The 22,882-nt window shown below is 40.1% G+C and overlaps 1 protein-coding gene across 17 annotated transcripts in view; it reads right to left on the bottom strand.

Moving 5' to 3' along the window:
- The window catches only part of ATP2B2 (ATPase plasma membrane Ca2+ transporting 2), a 395,247-nt gene that overhangs the window by 31,820 nt on the left and 340,545 nt on the right, over positions 1 to 22,882 (bottom strand). For all 17 annotated transcript variants that reach the window (XM_083869181.1, XM_083869182.1, XM_083869183.1 and 14 more), the window contains 6 exons: positions 20,659 to 20,900; positions 18,290 to 18,524; positions 12,376 to 12,555; positions 11,311 to 11,398; positions 4,911 to 5,017; positions 4,090 to 4,281 (listed from right to left, as the gene is read on the bottom strand). In XM_083869181.1, coding sequence (XP_083725307.1) covers positions 4,090 to 4,281; positions 4,911 to 5,017; positions 11,311 to 11,398; positions 12,376 to 12,555; positions 18,290 to 18,524; positions 20,659 to 20,900 — 1,044 coding nt within the window. The remainder of the gene's footprint in view (positions 1 to 4,089; positions 4,282 to 4,910; positions 5,018 to 11,310; positions 11,399 to 12,375; positions 12,556 to 18,289; positions 18,525 to 20,658; positions 20,901 to 22,882) is intronic.

The following is a 22,882-nucleotide window of genomic DNA, read 5'->3' as shown; positions in this document are numbered from 1 at the left end:
CTGAGTCAGCTCCCCATGAGAGACTTCTCCAAGTTCTGTTTTCCTGGATGACCCAGATCTCAGAGCACCTTACATAATGACAGCCTCACAGCACAGAAGTTCATTATTAGCTGAAAATTCAGATCTTGTGGCTTATAGATTGAGCTGCTGTAAACTGAAACAGGGCTCCGTGTAAGTGAGATCTCTTGGAGGAGTGGTTTGTGGCAGCAGCTGTGCTAAGCTTGTCAGCAGGTGACACTGGATCTGTAATTCTTATGCTGCTTAGAATATGGTTGCTGTCACCTTAACATGACTTCGTGCTGGGAGCCAGGGGAGACAAGAGAAACAACCATTTGCACTGGTCCTGTGCATAATAAGTTCTTTGACAGCCCACTGTTTGTCCTGCATGAGCTTTATCTGGCACTGGAGCAGTGCAGAGGGTCACAGACACTTTGTACACATCTCTATCTGCTGAAACAGCAAACCAGGACAAAGCTGTAGATTGTAGATATAAACAAGAAATTGTAGATATGGTAAATATTCTCTAACAGCAGCATCTTCCTGAAGCAGGCGTTGGGCAGATGAAAAATAAAATTATATGTGCTTAAAATTAACAGAATTAAACTAAACAGCAGTTCCCTGAAGTGGAATTGGCAAGGACCCTCACTTCATTAATCCATTCAAGGAAAAAAGCAGCAGATTATTAAAATGGGCACTAACGGTTCCAGGTCTGCCTAATGTTTTTCTTAAGCCTCTCCATGGGCCTCCCAAGGTGCTCTGGACCAAACAAATCATCTCCTGCGTGGGCAATGCACTCTCTGTGTGCCCCTTGGAGGGCTGGCTTCACTCCCACCACACTCACAGAGTCATTAATTAATTCATTAATACAGAATTGCTGTGCTTTCACTTGGAGTCCTGCAGGGAGATGACCACATCCTCATATTTACATGTACACCAGAGCAATTGCAGGATCAAGACTGAATAAAATTAAGCCCATTAAGCTGCAAAGCACAGGGCAAGTGTTAAAAAAAGATTAGTCCAAGCAAAGATTTTATTATCTTTGTACTTCCTTTAGGCACAAAACCAAAAAGAGTAGGTGAGTGTAAAGGCAGCTTCATCCTGAAGCATCCCAGTGTGCTGGTTCCAAACTGCAGAACAGATTACTTGGCAGGTGGCACGAGGAAGAACAGAACAAATGTTATTACCTAGAGAGAATTTTTCTCATTCTAGGTATAAAATGTCACCAAAAGGACAGCCTGTGTAATGTTCATTACCCTGAATATTAATGATGGACTGAATTATATTCCAAGTGTCAGAGAAAGCCAAACTGACCACCTAAATCAAAGGAAAACTCAGTCTCGTGTGGATTTTCTTCATGTTCATTTGAAGGTCACAGGAAGCTGTGCTGCCTTTTGAAAACTACAGATTTAAACTCTGTTTGTTTGTTAAGGACTAAAACATTTTAGTCAAAATCTTTCAGTCAGACCTGTGCACAGTTCTTCAGATTTGGATGTACATGCGTGCACCTCGACTGTTGTAGGGAAGATTTTTTTGGTAGAGTCCTGAACTTTGTGCTGGAGCTATTTTCATAGCAACCAGAGGGTACAGCATGTTCCCAAGAGCAATTTTTAGCAAAGCTTTCAAGCCAAACAGAATGTCCTTTGGCTGGCTGGAGTCAAAGCCTAACACAATAATGTGCATTTGTGAGGCAAAATCCTTCTTCAATGAGACAGAACCGGGAGCAGCCCGAGATTATTCACTCTGAGGGTAAACAGTGGCAAAGGACAGAACTGCTGCCTTTCTGCTTCCATTCCCCCACTTTTCCTTTGGGTTTGCATCTTTACTGCCAAATTAAGGAATTGCACAAGAATCTGCTGCAAAGCAACCCAGGAATTCCAGGAGGTGTCCACTAAAACCTGTGAGCAGGAACAACAGGCCCAGGGGTGGTCTCACAGACCTCTGGGGCAAGAGAAATGCACCGAGCCTGATCCAAATCCTTCTGGAAGCCAAAAGAATGATTCAAAGGATGAAAAAAGCTCCAAAATTAGAAAGGGAAATATCCTTATACTGATAATGCACTTCACAACCACTTAGATTCAATTTAGAATAGTCTTTGCACTGATTCAGCAATGTTTAACCTTTTCAGGGGTAAAAAATTATTTGGTTAACAACTAGAATGAGTTTCTGTTCATGGTTTTACAAAACAACTGAAGAAATGCTGGGCATTGATGAAGAAATTTTACCTTAAATAAATATTTATAGTCAGACACTGATTGTCAATAAAATCAGTTCCAGTGATGGTGCTGTCATTACTCTACTGCCAGCACCTTGTTCTGGCTGGTTTTGTACCACTTGTAAAATTCTCCCAGAGTTTCAGTCCTTGTTCTTGTGTTACCAGCAGCGACCATTTCACAGCTGGACATTTTCTCAATTTGCTGGAAAATATTTCCAAGGGGAAATTCATCCAACTTGGCTGCAACACCACAGATTTTGTCCCTCGGCACAGGCTCAGTGCTGACAACAAGGGACCTCCAAGGCCTCAGAACATCAGCCAGGGCGCAGGAGAAGTTTGACCTTGTGGGCCTGTTAAGGTACCTGGGTTTCTGGTTGCAAGGATCAATTCCATGATTCCAATGTAAGTTTAGCCTGGAGCAGAGCTGATGACTTATTCATTGCTTTGCTCAGGTGTGCCTGGGCTGAAATGTACCTGCTGAAACAGGTATGGGCATCTGGGTGATGCACCATGAGGGAAGCATCAGCTTTCCCACAGTGCATCCCAATCCAGGGAGGCATTTTGTGACAGCACCTGTCTGCAGCATCTAAAATATACATTATCATAGGGACTGACAGCAGTAAAACCCACATTTTGTTATTTTCTCATTAAAGCAAAAACCTTACACTGTACTGCATATATCCTGCATATTTTTTACTCTCTAGAGGAAAAAAATTATTATTTGAGAAAAAACATGTTTGCTTTGAGATATCCTTCTTGCAAATGACCTGGACATGTTGCATGTGCACCAGGATTGCACTGAGGGATTAATGGAGTGGAAGAAAGAGAGGTCTAAGTCTAACTCTATGTGTCATTTAATTGGTTTGTCATCTGCATATGGAATTAAAAATAACTGCCTGAAAGCAACGAAATAATTTTATCAGTCAAAAAGATTGGGGTTACTTCGGTGTGTCAGCACGGCTGTCTTGAAAATAACCTCATTCCATAATGCATTAAAAAAAAAATTATTTATTAGTGAAGTACTCTGAGAGGAAAAGGCAAATTCACATAACCTGCTCCTTCCCCAATCCATGTTGTTTTATGTTTGACCATCACAGGCTCAGGGATGACAACACTAAGGGAAGCAAAAAAGCTCCTAAAAGTGAGTTCCTTTGGGGAAAAATGATGGATTAATTCAGCCTGACGTCAGCATCTCTTTAACCCTCAACAGCCTCATCCTTGGAATGCTCATGAAAATTTCCAAAGGTTTTGATGCCATGACAATTTTTTGCCTTTTCTTTTACACACCTTTTATGTACTCTCAGTGCCCTTAGCATGCATATTTTTAATTCCTTAAGTCTGATAACTTAACACAGCCCTGATGTTCTGTTAAGCCAGAAAACCAAACATACCAAAGGCCTTGCAGTTAGAGGCAAGAAAGCCCTACACTATCTTGAAAAACCAAGGTCCCCTCTAAAAGACATACTATAAAGATTTAGCCCATCCAGGAAAAAATACTTCCAGATAAAAAGATGTCAGGCTGTTCATTCAAACATCTCATTGGGGCATTTTTGTCAGATATGCTAATTTGCAAGGTCTATAAAATTGTATACGCGACCCATCGCGTGTGTGCTCCACCTTGGTGAAGTGTAAAAAAAATCCTTACAAAATACCACAAAAATTCTTATTAACTACCATAAAAATCCTTATTAAATACCAAGGTAAAAAATTTTTTATCCTCTAACTGTCTGACCTCTTTTTAGGACCAAGGAAAAGGCACCAGTTCACTTGCCGCACACAAAGCAGGAATCAAATGCGAGACCCCATCCACTGGGAGCAATGGGATCCCTGGAGGATCCCTGGAGGATTCCAGCAGGATCCCAGCAGGAATGGCTCACCTGGGTGATGCAGGCGCCCGTGAAGGCCACGATGACGGCCACGATGTTGACGGTGAGCTGGAACTGCAGGAACTTGGAGATGCTGTCGTAGACGTTGCGGCCCCACATGACGGCCTTGACGATGCTGCTGAAGTTGTCGTCCGTCAGGATGATGTCCGAGGCCTCCTTGGCCACGTCCGTGCCAGCGATGCCCTGGGGAAAGGGGTTGGGAATGAGATTCCCTGCTGGAAAGCTCAAATCTTCAAAGTCAAAGCCCACAGCTTTTTGTATTTCCCGGAACGTTGCTAATTCGGCCTGGTTTTGAAGTGAATTAAGCCGAGGAAGAGGGAATTGAGAGAGAGCAGAGGAATTCATGTGGTGATGGCTCTGAGTATTTTATCAGCTTAAAGACTACTTATCATCTGAGTCATTTTTGTCATTGATGATGTTTTTTTATTTTCCATTACCAGAATTGCTAAGAAAAATGAGAATTATGTGTCTTTATATATAGCCAGAGTATGCATGGAAGACACCTTTCCAGTTGGTGGTGGATTTTACCACAGAGAGAAAAAGAGAATTCCAGTGTTATGAAGAAAATGTTCATTTTTCTGTATGGGCACAGGATTCTGCATAAAGCCAATAATTATTTAGACAAAATCCTGAAGAAGTATCAAAACAAGCAATGCCAGTGAATCCAAGTGAATTAAAGGATTCTGGGTTGATGTAACTTGTTCCTACCAATATATTCTTTCACTGACAAGTAATAACTAAGCAATTTTACATTTAACAAATGGAAAAGCCCTTACAGCAAATTCATAATGGCACAAACACCAAGATTATACCATTGCAAAGCCAACATCAGCTTTTTTAAGTGCTGGTCCATCGTTGGTTCCATCCCCAGTCACAGCTACCACCTGCCTCTGTTCCACCTGTGTGCTGTCAATAATACCTGCAAAAAATGTAAATATGGGTGTGTGTTTACAGACATTTATGGGCAATAATTAGCAAGATAAAACAGCCCTGTAAAAAAGCAGCATCTGTTTAATACAGATTGGATAACACCACACTGTTTTACAGAGATTAAAAAGAGACATCTTTAAGGAAAACAACGATGAAAGCTGTGGCACCACCACCATCCACTACTAAACATCACCATTAGAATTTACATGGAAAGTTCTGATCCTGCATCATCAACACATCAATAAAACCTGCACTGGCTTCAAAGGGAATGAGAGCAGCTCATTATTTCCTTTTGGCACATTCCTGCTCTTTAAAGTTTTGTGTCACAGCCCATGATCAAACATTGATGGAAAGGGTTTGCCAAAACCATAAGTTCATGTTTAGGGCTCTCCTAAACTGGGACCCAGCTCTAATATCAGCTTTACTAAAGATAACAAAAGTCATTGATGAATTTTATTTAGCTGGAGAATTTTAGCAGCCATGTTCAATTCTGCCAAACAATGATTCAGGAGATATAAACCAATTCATTAAATTTTGGAACTAAATATTTTAATAAATAGATATAATAAAACATTTTCTAATTTCCTTTTGAGATCATTTGAGAGAACAAAAAACCACTTTTGACTTGGTGAATCAAGTTTTTAATTCAACAAGGCTGCAGGGAATTATTTTCTCTATTGCAGATAGGGAAGGTCAGGAAAATAATGAAGAAATTTTCAGAGGCTACAGAAGCAGCTCAGGTTTTTTATAGGATGAAGATGAAGGATGAAGATCATTCACCACTTGTGTTTCTATTTCCATGTCAGAGTCCATTTGAGTACGAGTCCAGAACACAGGATTGTTGTGTAGGATACAAGAACACCTTTTGATATTGATAACTTAGGGGAGGAAAATGACAGAATTCCTTTTGCTAACACATTTTGCACAAAGTCGTTACCTCCAAAAACAATTATCCAAACCTACCCAGTGTGAAAAGCTTTCACTCTGCTCTGAAAAAAAAATCCCTCCCATATCAGATAACCAAGGAGAAATAGGAAATTGCAGATTACAGAGCAATAGCTTGCCTCTTGGCAAGGTTCAGGCTTATCAGGCACCGCAAGATTGCAGTGCCCTGTGCAAACAGTTAGTGCCCTGTATTTTTCAGAGTTATGAAAATGAGAAAAAAAAAAGCCTTATTCACTTTCTACTAGTAGTATGATCTCAGAAAAATGGCAATTACTCTGGTAAGATCTTATAATTAGAGCTTTCAGTTTGTTGGGGTGATTTGCCTTTGGTATTACTAAATAAACAGGAACATCATCTGTCACCACTGTTAAAAGCATTTACTTGGTCTTGTTATTAACACATCCTTTGATCTCAAATTAATAGTTTAAGGTTCTGGGAAAAAAAAAAAAAAAAGTCATTAAAATCTCTTTCTCATTAAGGTATTAACTGCTCCAAAGAGGTTGACAGTATCTGCTCATAACTGGGTTCCAAGTGGGAGCACAACTCAAATCAAGTTGAAGAGGCTCGAACAAATGATCTGCTAATAGAGATAAATGGATATAAATAGTGACTGTGCTGATAACTGTGCCACCAACTGCCCTCCATCAGCCAATCTCTGGGTGCTGCCAAGTCATTCACAAGGTTTAGCAGTCATTCACAAGGTTTTGGAGACACTTTTATCCCCAAAAAAACCAAACTATGAAGCCAGGATGAGCCCAGCCTGCCCAGATCACAGACTTGAATGCAGCCATGGAAAACCAGATATAAATGGTCTCAGGTACCACCAGCAGCTGAGCCCCAGACGTTCCCTGCAGTGCCCACAGGAAATACATGGAATTCTGGATGGATTTCAGCCCTACCCATGGAAGACAGAAGGACTTTGCAAAACTCCCATCTGTATGTCAGACAAATTTCTAAAATGGAGAAGCAGTGATTATTTGGGATTCAGAGGATTTATCACAGCTCTACCAACACTGTCTGACTTCTTTTTAATCTGTTCCTCCTCCCTGCTTCCTCCCATTGCTGAATATTTTCCTTCTTTCCAGCACGTGCCTCCTTCCAAACTCATAAGGTTTGTTTTTAATGTTCTGTTAATGGCTGTGATAAGGTTTCACCTCAAGAACTTTCTTCAGTACTGAGAAATGTGCACAGATAAAATTCACAGTGTGAGGAGACCCAAGAGAAGAAGGATGCCCAGGAAGGGCTCTCCCTCTGCAGTCCTGAGCTGTGGGGACCAACCTCTGGTGTGATCACGGAAAAATATAACTGAGGGCATGAGCTGACAGGCTGCCAGTAAAGAGAACATCTCCTGGCCTCTGCGCTCAGTCCAAGTGGCTGAAATGAAGCTCCAGTATTAATTAATCCTGTCTAACAACCAGGAAATGTCTTCCAACTGTACAGCTTTACTCCAGTTGAATGCTTCCATACAGAATTTTAATAAAAACAGGTTTTCACAGGGCATTTTTCTACTCTCAGCAAAGCTCCGTGCCAAAACAGCCTTTGCTCTTTCATTGGCCTCTTCCCTCATGTTGATCTATTTGGCCATGACTTTCTCCTGTCAGAAAGAATTTCATTCAACAGCCCCAGGAGCACACCTAGAGCAGAAGATGACAGTGTGCTCCACACAGGGATCCCGCTGATGTGGCAGGAATTTGGGCAGGAAATTTGGGCAGGAATTTGTCCTGCGGCTTGCATAAGACACAAGTTTCTCAGAGCAAGCAGCTTGTGTCAGATGAGGGCAAAGATCAGATTTAAATCAACCATGCAGAGCTGTCAAGAAGGGCTCTATATGCATAAGCCTGCCATAAAAAGTACAAAATACAAGGTACAGAACTGAAATATATCCTACATCTCCCACCTTCCTCCCATTTAACACTAAGAAAGCATTAAATCAAATCCACTTAGGATAATAACTTAGGGAATGTTAACCAGTGATGTCTCTTCTGCATCCATGGCTCAGATCAAACTCATCACAGCCAGCCACAGGTTCTCCCTTTGTCACAGGACAAATGCAGCTCTATTTAAACAATCCTTGCTTGTCACACTTAGAGCTGCATCAGTGAGAAACTCCTGGGAGAAAAATATATATATCCTGGTTTAGATATTTCTTTCTGTCTCAACTGCTTAAAACAGGCAGGAGAATTCAGCTCCAGCTGAGGATTTCAGAGCTGGAGCCCAGTTCAGGGTGAGAGAGGAGGAAAGCTGATCCTCCCACAAGCTCAGCCAGATCTGTGTTTCTTTGACAAGCTAAACATAGGTACAGCCATGTATTTTCATAAACACCTCCTCTTCAGGTTAATTTTTAATACTTCCAAACTTCTGGAAGCGCCTTGTTAATGTAACAAGAATTTGCAAAGTCTATCTGAAGGAGAAAGCTCAAATTTATTTCAGTAACATACTTGGGTATCTGCCTGGAGAGAGGTTTAAAAGTTAAAATAAAAATGTTTTATATGACATTACAGACAGCATTGGGAATTAAGTGAAAACTACTCCCCTAAGTTCAGGATATCAATTAATACAATTTTCTGTATTTTTATTATTTTACTCATTTCATGGCTTTCCACATTAATGAGGTTATGAACATACTACCATGCCTTGCAATAATAGTTGAAATATTTTACTAATGAAGGGTAATTATTAAAAATCTTTTCTTCTTAAGTTCCCTTTCTGTTTGATAACAAATTAGCCCACATGAAAATAGTTGGTTTTAATACCACCAAAAAAAATTTTAGTCTAATTTAAATATATTGGAAGGCACCACTTCTTTAATTGGTAAACTGAGTATTTCTTTGATCTTTTCTATACCTTCTGATGATATTTCCCATCGGTGTTAAGTAGTTGTTTCCCACAGTGTTTTTAAAAGATAATCTGACAATTTTGGATTATTTCAGCAACAGCACTGTAACCTCACATCACTATAAATGATATGTGGTTTTACCTATTATATTTTGAAATAGAGTCAAAAATACAAAATAATATCAATAATACAACCCATCCCAAATTGTTTTCCAATGGGGCTGAGATTTTGGTTTCACTGAGGCAGTTTGTGATGATAAATCACTCTGATGAGTGTTTTTCCAATCTACCTCCACTTCAAAGCCATGAGTATTTGACTGCAAGTGTCTGCCCAGGCTGAAATGCTGAACCAACCCTTTCTCTGCTCCCTGAGCAGCAGTGAAAACAAAAGTAAAAATGATCCTTTTGCTGTGTGGGATTGTGCTATGTTAAGGAGGGAAAAAAAAAAGATTCCCTCCAGCAGCTGTATGTCATTAAAAATTAAATATTAAAAAAAAGTTTATTTTCTGATGTGTGTTTTTAGCCTAGAGCAGATAGAATACATCAAAGGGGAGAAAATCCTCTCAATCCCTCAAGTGTCTGAGAAAAACATAACATTTTAACAAGAGGCCCAAAACTAGTGAAGATTTAAATAGTTTCTTGTAACTTTTAATGGCCCTTAGAGTATTACCAGCCAAAAAATTCCATCATGATTTCCACAGACTTGTTCTTGAACTTTGTTAAGACACTTAATTGCTCTCTCGACCTTGTCACATCATCAAAACATTAATTGTGGCACTTGCATGTGGCATTCAGGAGGAGTAAATATCTTTTGGGCTGTCAAAGTGTGTGTGCTACGAACCATCAACTATTTGTTGTTCCTTTTTCCTCCAGCTCTCTATTGATTTCAATTACCCTGGCAGGCAAAGGTTTCCTTCTCCTCTTGAGGGAAAATCCTGAATGATTCAGACAAGCACTCCTGAGGGACTTGGTTAATCCACTTAATGAAACACAAATTGTTGTGTTTCTGAAACAAATCAGCTGTTGGACTGAACAAGGGCTGTTCTAGGAGAGCTGGAACACAGGATTGGAGGTGTGCTGGTCAGGAGACTTCAGCTGACCTTGTGCAGGTCTAACACTGACCCACAGAGGTAAAAATGCTCTCCAAACTTTTCCAGTCCTGAACAAACCCCTGCTGGAAGACTATTTTGGAGCACACCTCCCCCAGAAATGTGCATTATTTATTAATTACACACATCCGTACTGCCATACGGATAAATTGTGCCCATTATAAGATATACATATAAAAGGGTGGAATGAGGATTATACATTCTGTCTCCAGCTGCCCCATCCCGCACCAGGCCAGAGTTCCCAGGAATGATCCATGTTTCCAACTGGCCTCAAGCTCAAAGGACCCAACTGATCTAGTCTTGGAATTCACAATGGAACTTCTGCTCTAAAGTCATTTAGGCATTTTTAAAAATTGCATGATGCTCAAAAGTCTTTGTAATCAGTCATGTATTGAATTGTGGAAATGAAACCTAAAGGATTTCTGACCTAAATGGGGATTATTATTGGAGTAGTGAGCCAGCTGAAAACAGGTAAGTGATCAGCTGGATCTTAGCCTGGACTTTAAAAAACAGCAATCTGCTGATGGGGCTTCCACCTGAGCATGGCCAAAAATGAGGTTATTCCTGCTCAGAAACTGCCTGATTTCACCAGCCACCAAGTGTGAGCCTCAAAGTCAACTGAACAAGATGTCAAGACATCAAAAGAAAAGAGAAAACTGCAAACCAATCCCTCTTTCATGGAAGCATTCCACCTGCAGACAGCGTGGTGAGAGAATGGAGTTTGTATGGTGCAGGTCCTATAGGACAGATTCTAAAAATACAGGAATCTAAAGGAAGCCAATGCAAATCACACAATTAGATGAGCCTATAGGAAAAATGGAACTGCCTGAAAATCTCTATCTCCACTGGGCAGCTCCCAGTTCCACCATCCCAATAACTGCTGTTGTGACAGGAAAAGGTGTTTTTTTTCTCTTTGAATACTCTTTAAGATAATTGTGGGAGAAGAGTGTGACTGGAATCACTCTGAATGAGATTGCTCTTGTTTCCCTCATAAAGCAGTGCAGGCAAAGACAAAATATTTATGTCCCCTCTTGTTAGTATATTCTTTCCCAGCGATATTTATTTCTGCTCACCAAATGCATATTTTCCCTTCCCATCTTGAGCCTCATTCCAATTAGAAGTCAAAGGCAAATATGAGATTGCCTAAATCCACCTGCCAGGCATCTTATTGGTATTTCTCTTATTCCTGCCAAGGAGTTCCCTATCATTTTCCATGTCAAGGCTGAGGTAGAGCACAAACACAAGAGTGCAAAAAAACTTCCTTGTGTGGTGTCGGGATGTGCAGTTAAAGATGACAACTCAGGTGGATTTGTAACACTGAAATTAAAGCAGATGATGCGCTTCAACACCTTTATCCCTGATTTCCACCCCCACAAAAGCAGTTTGCACCCACCTTTCACCAAAGTGTGTTTGTCCGTGGGGGAAGAGCGAGCAAGGACCCGCAGCTTTGGCCAGATCTTGTCAATCCGCTCCTGCTCGATCTGCAGAGGGGGAACACAAAAAATAACCCAAACAGTAAAACCACCCGCCTGTGATAAGCAGAATTTATGTTACTGGGTCTGAAAATTCCCCTCATTGCTCAAACATGCAGCTTTTCTCCAAAAGCACAGGAAAATTCCAGCGGCCATCAATGCTGCAAGTGAAGACAAGGCCAGTTCTAAAAGGGCTCAGCTGCTGGTTAACTAACACAGGTAAATTTTTCCATAATACCTAAGCAGCCTTTCTTATCATCTTTATAGATAATTCCACCCATAATCATTTCTCTAGATAAAGGATAGTGCAGTTTCTCAAAGCTGATCAAACCTGTTTACAAGTTTGTTGTTTTACTCCACACAAGAGCCCAAATCCTTCATTTAGCATCAATAATGGCAAGATTTTCTTGTGTAGCAACAGGAACAAAGCCAAACCTGTTGCATTTATTAAGCCTCCCAGGATTCCACCCATCAATGCAGAGAGAAAATTACTGTATCCACTCATTTACAATGGACTGGAGAGCCAGCATCGATTTTTCTTTTTTAGAACTGTGTTTGAGCTCCATCTTTGATGAGAAGTTAAAAATCTTCCAAAGGATAGATTTATTTTTTTTTATGCAAATCATTGCTGTGAGTACATTAGAGGAAGTGGAATAAATTAAAGAAATGAGAGGAGCTGGTTCTCAGGTCAGATTGCGTTTTAGGAGCAAAATTGCTGTTGAGTTCCTTCTCCTCCTCACCATAAACCTGCTTTAATGGGCTTACTTTTCATTTCTTGTGGAGTAATGCTCAGTTTCTAAAAACTGAAGAATTAGGCCAGCACCCAACTGATCCTGGAAGTCTAAAGACTGGAATTTCACTGCTGCTTTGAACTGCAAAAATGCAGTGGGAGAAAAACCCAGGAATTTTCCCAAGCAGTCTTTACTCTTATGAGGCACACACCAGTGCAGGAGAACATCCCGGTGTTTTCACTGGGTTTTATTTACCTCTCCCTTCTCATTTCGGATCCTCCTGTTGAACTCCTTGCCCTCGAGGCAGAGGAAGTCCTCCCCGGGGTGGATGATGCCACATTTGATGGCGATGGCACGGGCAGTGTTGATGTTGTCCCCGGTGACCATGCGCACGGTGATCCCGGCTCGCTGGCACTTCCGGATGGCTTCTGGCACCTGCAGACCATCATGCCTCAACATTTTAGCTTTTATATTCTTCAAATCCTGCTCTGCATTAGTGCATAACTCTAAACTCCATATAGGGTGTTAGTTACTATCTTCACATTTTGGTCAGACAAAACGTTTTGGTCAGACAAAACAATCCCTCTGGGCCTGGAACTCAAGGACACCTCACTTTCTCAGGACCCAAAAAGTAGAAACAAAATTGAATTGGGGAGGAGCAAACTGGGGGTCAATTACTTCATTTCCTGAAGTTGTAATTGGAGAACCAACCCCTGATATGTAAATGGACCAAAGTTAGAACTGTCTGAAACCCTCGTGCCCATTGTCCGCGCTGGGTGCAGCCTCTGACTGCCCAAGGTTGTGCCTATTGAAGGTCTTTAATAAATCCCCACTTTATTCTCTTTAACCTTCCCCAGCCTCTGTTCTAGGGAGCCCCTCCAAGGCATCACAGAAGCAAGGCAAGGGCAAAGAGAACTCCTGGATCAGAGATAAAACACAAGGCAGGTGTTCCCATCCAAAAAAAATTCAGGCTAAGAAATGCCTGAAGCAGAAGCAGGAATCAGACGTGTTTTATTGTGACTTCACTGTTGTGGAGTTGGGGTTACTCCTCAGGCAAGGCAAAGCTTGTATCAAGAAGCACGAAAAATATCTTTTAGATTAGTTCCTTATATTTTCTCCTGCCTTGAATAAAAATGAGTGCTCTGCAGCTCTTTTGACCTTTAGCAAGATGAACATAACTACTGAACACGTGTAAATATGAATGGAGAATACAAACATTTTGTACAGAAAATTATTTTACTTCAGATCCAAACCTTCCTTTCAACAAGATTTTTTAAGTTATTGTGATTTAGTACTATTTAATTCATGCTTGTCAACAGGTGGAATTCCTAAATACAGGAGTCTAAAATTAGTATTTTATGCATTTCAAATTCATAAAAATGAAGCCTCACTTCACTTATGCCTTTTTCTGCATGAGATAAACTTCTGCTGCACAGGAAATGTATCAGGGAGAGAGAATTCAGGGTATAACAGAGACTGTGAGATTAATGTAGGGGCTCCATTATGACTTGGCATCACATATATCTTATTTAAATAAATAAAAAGAAACAAGAAACTTTTCAGGAATTAGAAGAAAAGATTGATTCCAAATAATTAAATAAATCTGTTTTAATGCAGTTACTTTGGTAAATGAAGGCTATAGAAAGGTTCCATGTCTATAGCTCCATTTCAGATGGGGGAAAAAATTTTGTTCCCTTAAACTACATCCTAATTAATGATAATTTCTACTTAAATCTCACTAACCAATTAATTCAGTCTCATCACATTTTTGTATTATTTTGCATTATTGTTATGAAAGCACTATTTCTTCAAGAGAAAAACAGCAATATTGTTTAAAGTGGGAGAATAAGGAATGTGTTTAGCATGTCCAGAGCAGCCTGGATGTCGTTCCTCAGCACAGCACCACTTCTCTAAATTTCATTTTTATCTACAAGAGTCTAGAGCACCCCAGGGTTCATCATGAAGGCTGAAAAGCTTCACAGACCTACAGGGAACTGAACTGCCTCACTCAGAAGATGGCAATGCACAACTATTTAAAAATATTTTTAAAACTCACAACTAGTTAAGAAAAGGTGTCAGAATGTATATTACTGTCTGTATTCAGTGCACCTTGCTGATCACGACCTCCAGAATAGATATAAACATAAATGTGTTGTGGAACTCAATGCCAATTTGAGTGGATTCATTTCATCCATTAGTGCAGAAAATTATGAGAAAAGGAGACATCATCTCCAACATTACACTGCTAATTTTATGCATTTCCAGATATTTTCATTTCTTCTGTAGCCACAAGTAGGGGACACCACTGAGGGCATTTATGACAACCTCCTTGCTCTGAGCCAGTGTGGCAAATCTTGGGCTTTGAGGGATTTCCTGGGGTCAGGAGGGCTCTGGGGTCTGCACTGAAAACCCTAAACCCCCACACCACACCAGAGGTAATGGTTCTACCAATCTGGGAATAATTTCCCAACATGTTTGTGAATATTTATTAAAGGCAGTGTGTGGAGCTCCTGTTTTCCAAAATGCCTCCCTAAAGCAACTCCTCAGTGAGGACCAGAGCAGCACTTTCCCCAGGATTCCCAGGAAAATCCCTCCTCCCTCAGAGTGTGTCCACAGGACGTGCTGTTTGCAGGACTCTGCCAACACAGATCACAAAATCCAGGGCAGAATTCAGGGATAGAGCTCTATCTTCCCATTTCCTCACCTCTAACTGGGAATATTTTCCCCACAAATTGTACACCCTGGAAGAATGATTTAGTCCTGAAGCCTTTTAGTGATGTGAAATAGGTTTCTGTAGGGGAATGTATGATCAGGTTCAATCTGTTCCTTAATCAAATGACCCCTGATCTCCCCAGTTTCCACATTAATAATCCTGCCTCAATCCCATTTGTCAATTGGAAATGCTTTTGGTACCCACTGGAGCTGTGGTGACCCTCATGCATAGGACAGGACAGATTTAGATGGAAATCTGGAAAACCATCCCAAGGGGATGGACCATGAAGGAGAAAAATAAATTACAGTGCAAGCAGCAAAAAAGGGTTATTCCCATGAAGTGTCAGTCCTGTTAAACAAGGTCAGGGGAGGACAGCCCCAGTTACAAACACGACTCAAATTCACATCTAACTGGAGAAATCATTCTGTTTTCCTCTCCTGTCATTTTCTGGACAGCTGGTGGGTGGTATCTGATTTAATAGTGTGTACAGTAATTACAGTTAAAATATTGTTCATATTTTTTTTTTATTGCTGTAAGGGAGAAAGAGTGTTGGCAGACTGAGTGGGCAGAGGAAGCAGATATTTTCCATCAGTTTTGCAGAGCTTAAGTACACATTTCACAATTTTTTTTTGGTTTATTTTCCCTCTGCAAAGCAAAACTCCCAATGCAAGCAGGCATGCACCAAGTATCCAATGCAGGGGTATCTTTCCCAATCAGGTGACAAATAAATAGGAGATTTTTGGAAGGGATTTACGTTCATCTCCCAGAAATAACAGACGGGAGGCGTTTTTTGGCAGATCAGTGTGAGCCAGTTCAGGCTCATTAAAATCAAGCCAGAAGGAGTGTCAGGATCAACAGAGAATCTCTGCAGGAGAAGGGCATCGCTCTGTTTGTTCTCTTCCTGCGTATTTATCAAAGAAAAATAAAAAAACACATCCACTAAATATAAATATCAACCAAGTAGTTCAGCGCTTGCTAAATCCAGCAGCTGCTGATGACTAAGCTGGTGTCTGAATTAACCTGGGAATATGGAAAAGCCACGAGTGTCTGTGGTGGGCATTCCAGAGAAAACTGAACAGTTGTTAGACATCCGGGTTAAATAACTCATTCAAATTGGGTTTTTTAGTGCATGGGGGAGAGGTGAGTGCCAGAAAGCTTCCTGAGCATCCCAAGAATATCCCTGGAAGCAGGAGGGAGGAAGGACTCCTGGAAAACAGCTGGTATTCCCATGTGGAATCACTGCTTGGATGCACAGGAGTGTGTCCCACAGGAGCTCCTGCCCAGCATCCAGCCCAATACCACCTCAGGGAAAAGGAAAATCCTCAGCCCTACCCAGGAAACAAAAGAATGTGGCTGAAGGGAAGCTGAAAGCTGTCAGGATGGAGACATTTGTTTATTGGATTTACCTGATCTATGACCTCCATCCAAATAAATCTTGACACCCATGAATACAGAGAATATTGATAAAACAGCACTTTAATTAAGAATTCTAATTTTTGTCTTCTTTTTTTTGCCCTACAGAAAGCACTTTGAAAATGCATAAACTCCAGTGAGGAGTCAATTTAATGAGCAGATTTCATTTTGGCAAAATATTCCCCAAAACTGCTCAACATCTTACTCTTTGCATCAGCAATGGGGATTTCGCATATGCACATTATGATTTTCCAACCAAGTCAGATATTCCAAATGTAGATAGTTTTCTGAATTTCATGTTTTTCTCCTGGCTCAGGGTTTATTGCTTCATTTCTTTCCCCTAAGGTACTGATTCTTATAATGTGCCAAGTAGTAATAATTTAAATATTCCTTTAAATATTTTCAGGATGTTATTGCCACTTTGAAACAGTCAAAATGGACAAGTGGAAAAAAAAAAAAAAACAAAAAACCCAAGTCCCAAACCTCAAATGTCCAAAAATTTACTAAAATTCTGAAATTACAATATTTTATTGTGTGTCTTGCAATAAAGTAGAAATGTTTCTGCATGTTCTGATGTTAGCCTACAAGAAATTCAATACAATATTCAAATGTTTATTTAGAAATAAGATGTTTTCCTGCCTTCATCTCTTTGATTCTTTACATAGCAATCAGATTTGCACTCTATTTTTAGCAGAATTATTCGCTTTTACCTGAAGCTCCCAAGAAATTATTCCCTGCAAGATAAGAGCAGTTTTCTTACAGAACTCCTAACAATCACATGAAAGGGGAGTTTGCAGGTATTTTCCATAAAAACTGCAAATCCCACTGCTCCCCAGTCCCTGAGTCTGTCACACAACACAGAACCCAACTTAAAGCTGGTTTCTAACGTGGATCATGATTTTATTTTAGGAGGGGGAGAGGATTGATTCACAGCTCCAATGGCCACTGACAAAATATTTCTGAAAATACCTATATTTTCTGCAAATATTTTCTGCAAAATATCCATTCTGTGAGCTGGACCATTAAAGGAGCACTGCAGACAGAACTCCTAAAGGACATTTTCCAGCATTTTGAAAGCTTTGCAATGTCAGACGTGAGGACAGATGGATTAGCAGCAAGAGACCATCTGATGGCAGATAAAGTGGATGCTGTTTATCTGCTCTTTGTGGAGATAAGGAGTTTATCATCCAGTTGTCACCTAAGCAAGATTTACTTTATATTTTAACCTTCATATTGAGGAAAAAAGCCCAAAAAACAATAAAATCCGTTCTGAGGCAAGGCACATTTGTGCAGTTGTTACCTGGGGTTGTGTCATGTTAGTTCCAAAGTTATTGTCACCATTTCCAAACCCTTAATTAATAACTCTCCATTAATTATCAAGCACCAAATAGAGAGATCAGAATTCTCTAACCCGACCCTTTATATTTCTGTAGGAACATAATTTCCAAGTGTAGGAGCAGGGATGTGCTTCCCATGTGCACACCTACTACTGATTTACTCAGATGAGTTGAGCTGAAAATTTATATATATTTGCACCAGCCCTGTAAATGTGATATCCATGACAACTGCAGCTTTTCCTTGTTCAAATACAACATTAAAAACAAGTTTTCCTGAGTAGTTACCAGGTACAATTTTAAGTAAAGTGACAACTATTACAATAAATGGCAAAACTTCAGTTTCTCTGGAAACTGCCATTATAATCATGGCAATTTTAATCATTGCACTTGTCTTCCCTACGTTCAGAGTTGCACATCACTGCACTGATTAAAGGAAAATTCTTTAATATGTGGGAGCTTTACAAAACCTCTGCTGATCATCTCAGTCCCGCAGTGCAAAAATCCCTGTATTCCTTTATTTAAATATCAGCTGACTGATAGTTGAATTTTATCACCTTAATTATTTGCCTTTTTATCAAGTAAAACCCATTTCTAAAGCCAATTTCCAGCTTCTTTGACACAGCTAATTAAAAAAAGAGATAGAACCTGTAAGGAACCTGCCATTCAGGTTATGTCCTGTTTTCTATAAGATAAAAATTGGATGTACCTCTGGCCTTACAGGGTCTTCAATGCCAACAACACAGATGCAGGTCAGGTCAGACAAGATGTCGTTCTCGTTGTCCCAGTCAGGCTCGGGGCTGCTGGGGAAGTCTCTGAAAGCCACACAGATGGTTCTCAGCCCATCACAGGCCATGGGCTCAATCACTTTCTTCACCATCTCGTCCCTGTCACGAGGCCTGAAGATCCGGGGTTCTCCAGCTGCATTGAGGATCCTGGAACACCTGATTTGGTCAAGGAAAAGAAAATTAAAACTGAGTGGTGATGCCTTAGGATTTTATCTTTTATATTTTTAATCTATTTGTACTCCTGTAGTTCCTTAGTGTAGAACTCTAAACTCCACACACACTGGGAGCTGCTGCTTCCCCATTCTGGGCAGACACAACAATTCCTCTCCAGGCCTGGCAATCAAGGACCCCTCACTGCCTCAGGCCCCAGAGATGGGAACAAAAGTGACTTGGGGGCAGCAAACTTGGGCTCAATGACTTCATTACCTGGAGCTGGAATTGGAAGATGAACCCCCAATGTGCAAATGGACCAAACTGATCAAAGTGTGAAACCTGTGAGCTGTTGTCCATTTTTGGGTGCAGCCCCTGGGGGGCTTTGTCTGCCCTAAATGTCCCTGAAGGTCCTTCAATAAATAGAACAGCTTTTTATTCCCTTGATTGTCTGGCCTCTGGTTTAGGTAGCCCCAAAAAGGCATCATATGTGCATCTGCATCACCGCCAAAGTATTTCCTGTATAAGCTCATTTCAGTCAATGCTTTCCTCTTCTGATGTCAGGTTTTAAGTTTCTGCTGTAAATTTCTAGAAGATTCACTACTGAAATATCAGAGAGAATTTGTAATTATTGCACAGACACCAAGAGCCCTTCATGTGTTATTTTCTCAATAATCAATGAGCTGGCAACTTACAGTGAAATTGAAAAGTGCTTATTTTCCAAATGGATTTAATGTAAAGAATCCATTTGTAAATTACCAGAAGCAGACCCAATTCTTTGGTAAGAAAAAAAAGCCAATTTCCCAGACACACTTCAAAAAATTAAAAAAAAACAATTGTAGATTATGCTGCTAAAGCATGTCACACACTTCTGGTGCAGGCAGCACACTCCAAACACCAGAATTCCCATGTATTAGTGTCAGGATGCTTTGCATTTGGAAAAACGAGGCCATGTGTCAAATTTTCGGGGCACCTCCATTGAAGACCATAGCAATGGGTAGTTGTAAAAGCAAAGTCCTTTACTGCATGGTTAAATCAGCCTCATGAAGGCAGAGCTGTTACAGCCCAAGCCAATATGCAGAAAATCTCAAACATAGAGTCTCTAAGTCCCAAGCAGAAGTGGCATCATCTTATCAGCAGCAGAAGAGGCAGCAGCAGCAACAGCAGCCACGGTCTGTGTCCCCTGAGCATCTTTATCAGCAGTAGCAACAGCAGCATTTGTGATGTTCCCTGAGTCTCCTCTGCCTGTTCTAACATTCTCAGTGCATTTTATTCTAATTTTAGAATCAGGCTTAAACACGAATCTTTCATACAGCAGTGTTAGACCTGTCCTAAGCCGAAATTGATGCGTGAAGGCAAACGCAAATTCTTACACAAATTCTCTGTACATAATTCTGTCTGTTCCATCCAGGAATGTTTAGCAAGGTTACATTATTTTTGTTATGACTAGAATTTAACTTGCTTCGCAAGAGGCCATGTTACTGAACTATAAACTGGGTATTAGGTCTTCTTCTTACTTACTGACACAGGCTCTTATTTGTTTAAAGCACTTAAAAATCCTCTATTTATCTAAAACTAAACTTGCATTTCTACCTCACATCTGCATCGATTTACGTATTTTAGTTTCTCTGAAGGCTCTAATTTAATCCTCACATTTCTGGGCATGTTCTAACATTCTCAGTGCATTTTGTTCTGTTTTTAGCCAATCAGGCTTAAACACGAATTTTTCTTACCATAGTGTTGGACCTGTCCTAAGCTGAAATAGATATACGAAGGCAAACACAAATTCTTACACAAATTCTCTGTATATAATTCTGTCTGTTCCATCCAGGAATGTTTAGCAAGGTTACATTATTTCTGTTATGACTAGAATTTAACTAACTTTGCAAAAGGAAATGTTGCTGAACTATAAACTGGGTATTAGGTCTTTTACTTACTGACACAGGGTCTTATTTATTTAAAGCACTTAAAAATCCTGTGTTTATTTAAAACTAAACTTGCATTTCTACCTCACATCTGTGTGGATTTACATATTTTAGTTTCTCTGAAGGCTCTAATTCAATCCCCACGTTTCTGGGCATTCCTGGGGCTGTGTGGATGTGGCCCAGGGGGATTCACACTCCAAGAGCCATGCACTTACTTCTTGAGGACAATCTCGGAAGCTCCTTTGCTGTACATGCGGAAGCTGCCGTCAGGCATTTTAATGACAGTGCTCATGGACTTCCTCACGGAGTTGAAGGTGTAAACTTTGTAGAGCTTCTCCTCGGGGATGAGGCTCCTGACAGGCTCGTAATCCTGCTTCAGATCCAGGACAAACCCCAAGAGGCCACACTCTGTCTTGTTGCCCACCTGGCGAGGCAGCCCGCCCTCTTTTTCTGGTGGCTGGAGAGAGAGGGGGAAAAAAAAATTGAGATTAATTTCTCTAATTTCTCTAATTTCACAGTTCGTACATTACAGGGTACAGTTTAATATCCAAGCTGTGCAGCCACAACTCTTCCAGTTTTTAAAGCCAAGGTAAAAATTCCATGGAGCTCCAACAGACCTGAAGCATCTCCTCACAACAAGAAAATTGTATCTCTAGACAATATTTGCTACGTTTGGTCTCTTGTATGTCTCTTTTCTCGAATTAGCCATTGGCAGCATGTGATAGTTGGGCAATCCATTAAAAAGGGAGTAACTTTCCTTAGACTGAAAATCAAGCAATTCTCACTTGTCACAAACAGAGGATTTCCTTTTATCTCTTGCTTAGAATTCCATTGGTTTGCTGATCTTCACACCTTAAAAAGTGAGTTAAAGAAAGCTCTACTGTTTTTTTCTCCTGACAGGCATTTTTTTATGTAAAAATAAATCTCCATCCAACCATAACAACAAATCTCAGTGAAAAAAAGTCTATAAAATAATAGTTCTGTGTCTAAATGTACCAGTTTCTAGAATTATTTTAGACTGCTCCTTCAGACAAATAAATTCTACAAATGTTAGAGGAAATGGAGTGGGCTGAACACTGTGCAATTTCTACCAATTTTCAGCCTTTCTGAAGGACAGAAGAAAGGACAAGGAAGACTTTAAATTCCCTTTCAAAATAGAAATAAACTCTTAATTTACAAACTTTCTTGGAAGTGTTGTACACCCCAAACAAAATATTCCTGTGCCAAGACCCCAGACTTCAAGTGGCCAATGTGTGAAAAATAAATTATTGATAACTTACATTTTTATATGCTCAGGAGAATTAGGAAAGGGTTCCTCAAGCCAGGGCCAAACTCCCCTTATGGTAATAAAAACAGGAAATCATCTCACAGCTTTAATTTGCACTGAAAATGGGTTTTGATTTGGCCCAAGCCAAGGCTCCAAGTCATAATTTTCAATGGGAGTTAAACATTTAGGTCTCATTTTGCAGAATTAGGACTGCAGGACTCTATTCAGAATCCATGTTTAATTTCACTTTAAAATCCAGTTTACTTCAGAAATGGGAGTCCTAATAGATGGAATTCCCTACATTATCCCTCACTGGGATGAGAGCTCATACAGGGAATGATTAAAGCTGCAAATCAGCCATCCTACTGGATTCAAATTCTTGCAACAAGTATGGCCACAAAAAGGGAAAAAGGGACCTTTAAAATAAGCATTAATAATTCATTATCCCAGAAAACCACTGATGGCCACTGGTTTAAAAAATGAAGATCAGATAGATGATAACAGGCTGGTCTAGAACTGAAGTAAACAAATAAATATTATTTTTTTCAAAAGAATCATCTCCTTACCAGCAGGAAGATTGATACCTGGTGACAGGTAGATTCATGTCTTTTTTTTTTTTTTTTTTCCAGAGAGAAGCAGCTACAATGAACAACAGAGAATGACCAAAGATCTCTGTCTGAAAGAGATTTATCCTTCCAAAAAGGATTGTAACATCTTTCTTTTATGTGAACCATCATTTTTACTGACTAATATGGGTCACTCTGGTGTTGCCATGACATTTTAACATCACTCCAGGGTCACTGTAAAACACTGACATTCAGCAAAAATGCCAGTGTGATACATTAATTTTATTACCTGCTATAATAACTTGTCCTGCTATAACCTCATTATATTATGATGTAACTTCCCTCTGGATTCTCAAATTCACTTAAGAATCCCTAATTCAAAATGTAAGTGCTCATAGTCAGGTGTAGCTGGAATTCAGTGGATGTGAAAATCTCGAGAGTTGAAAAAATACCTTTTAATATCCAGTTTTGTTTACATAAATAAGCTTTGTTTTCCTGGAAATGCAGGCACAGGGTTCCTGAAACCTGCCAGAAACTTCAGGTTTCTCAAAGCGACCAGCTTTAGTGCCTGGGTAGTGACAGATGCCAGGGAAGATCCATTCCTCT

The sequence above is a fragment of the Zosterops lateralis genome, assembly GCF_965231275.1.
Source record: "Zosterops lateralis genome assembly, chromosome: 11".
Classification (NCBI taxonomy): Eukaryota; Metazoa; Chordata; class Aves; order Passeriformes; family Zosteropidae; genus Zosterops; species Zosterops lateralis.
This window is presented reverse-complemented; position numbering and strand designations above follow the sequence as displayed.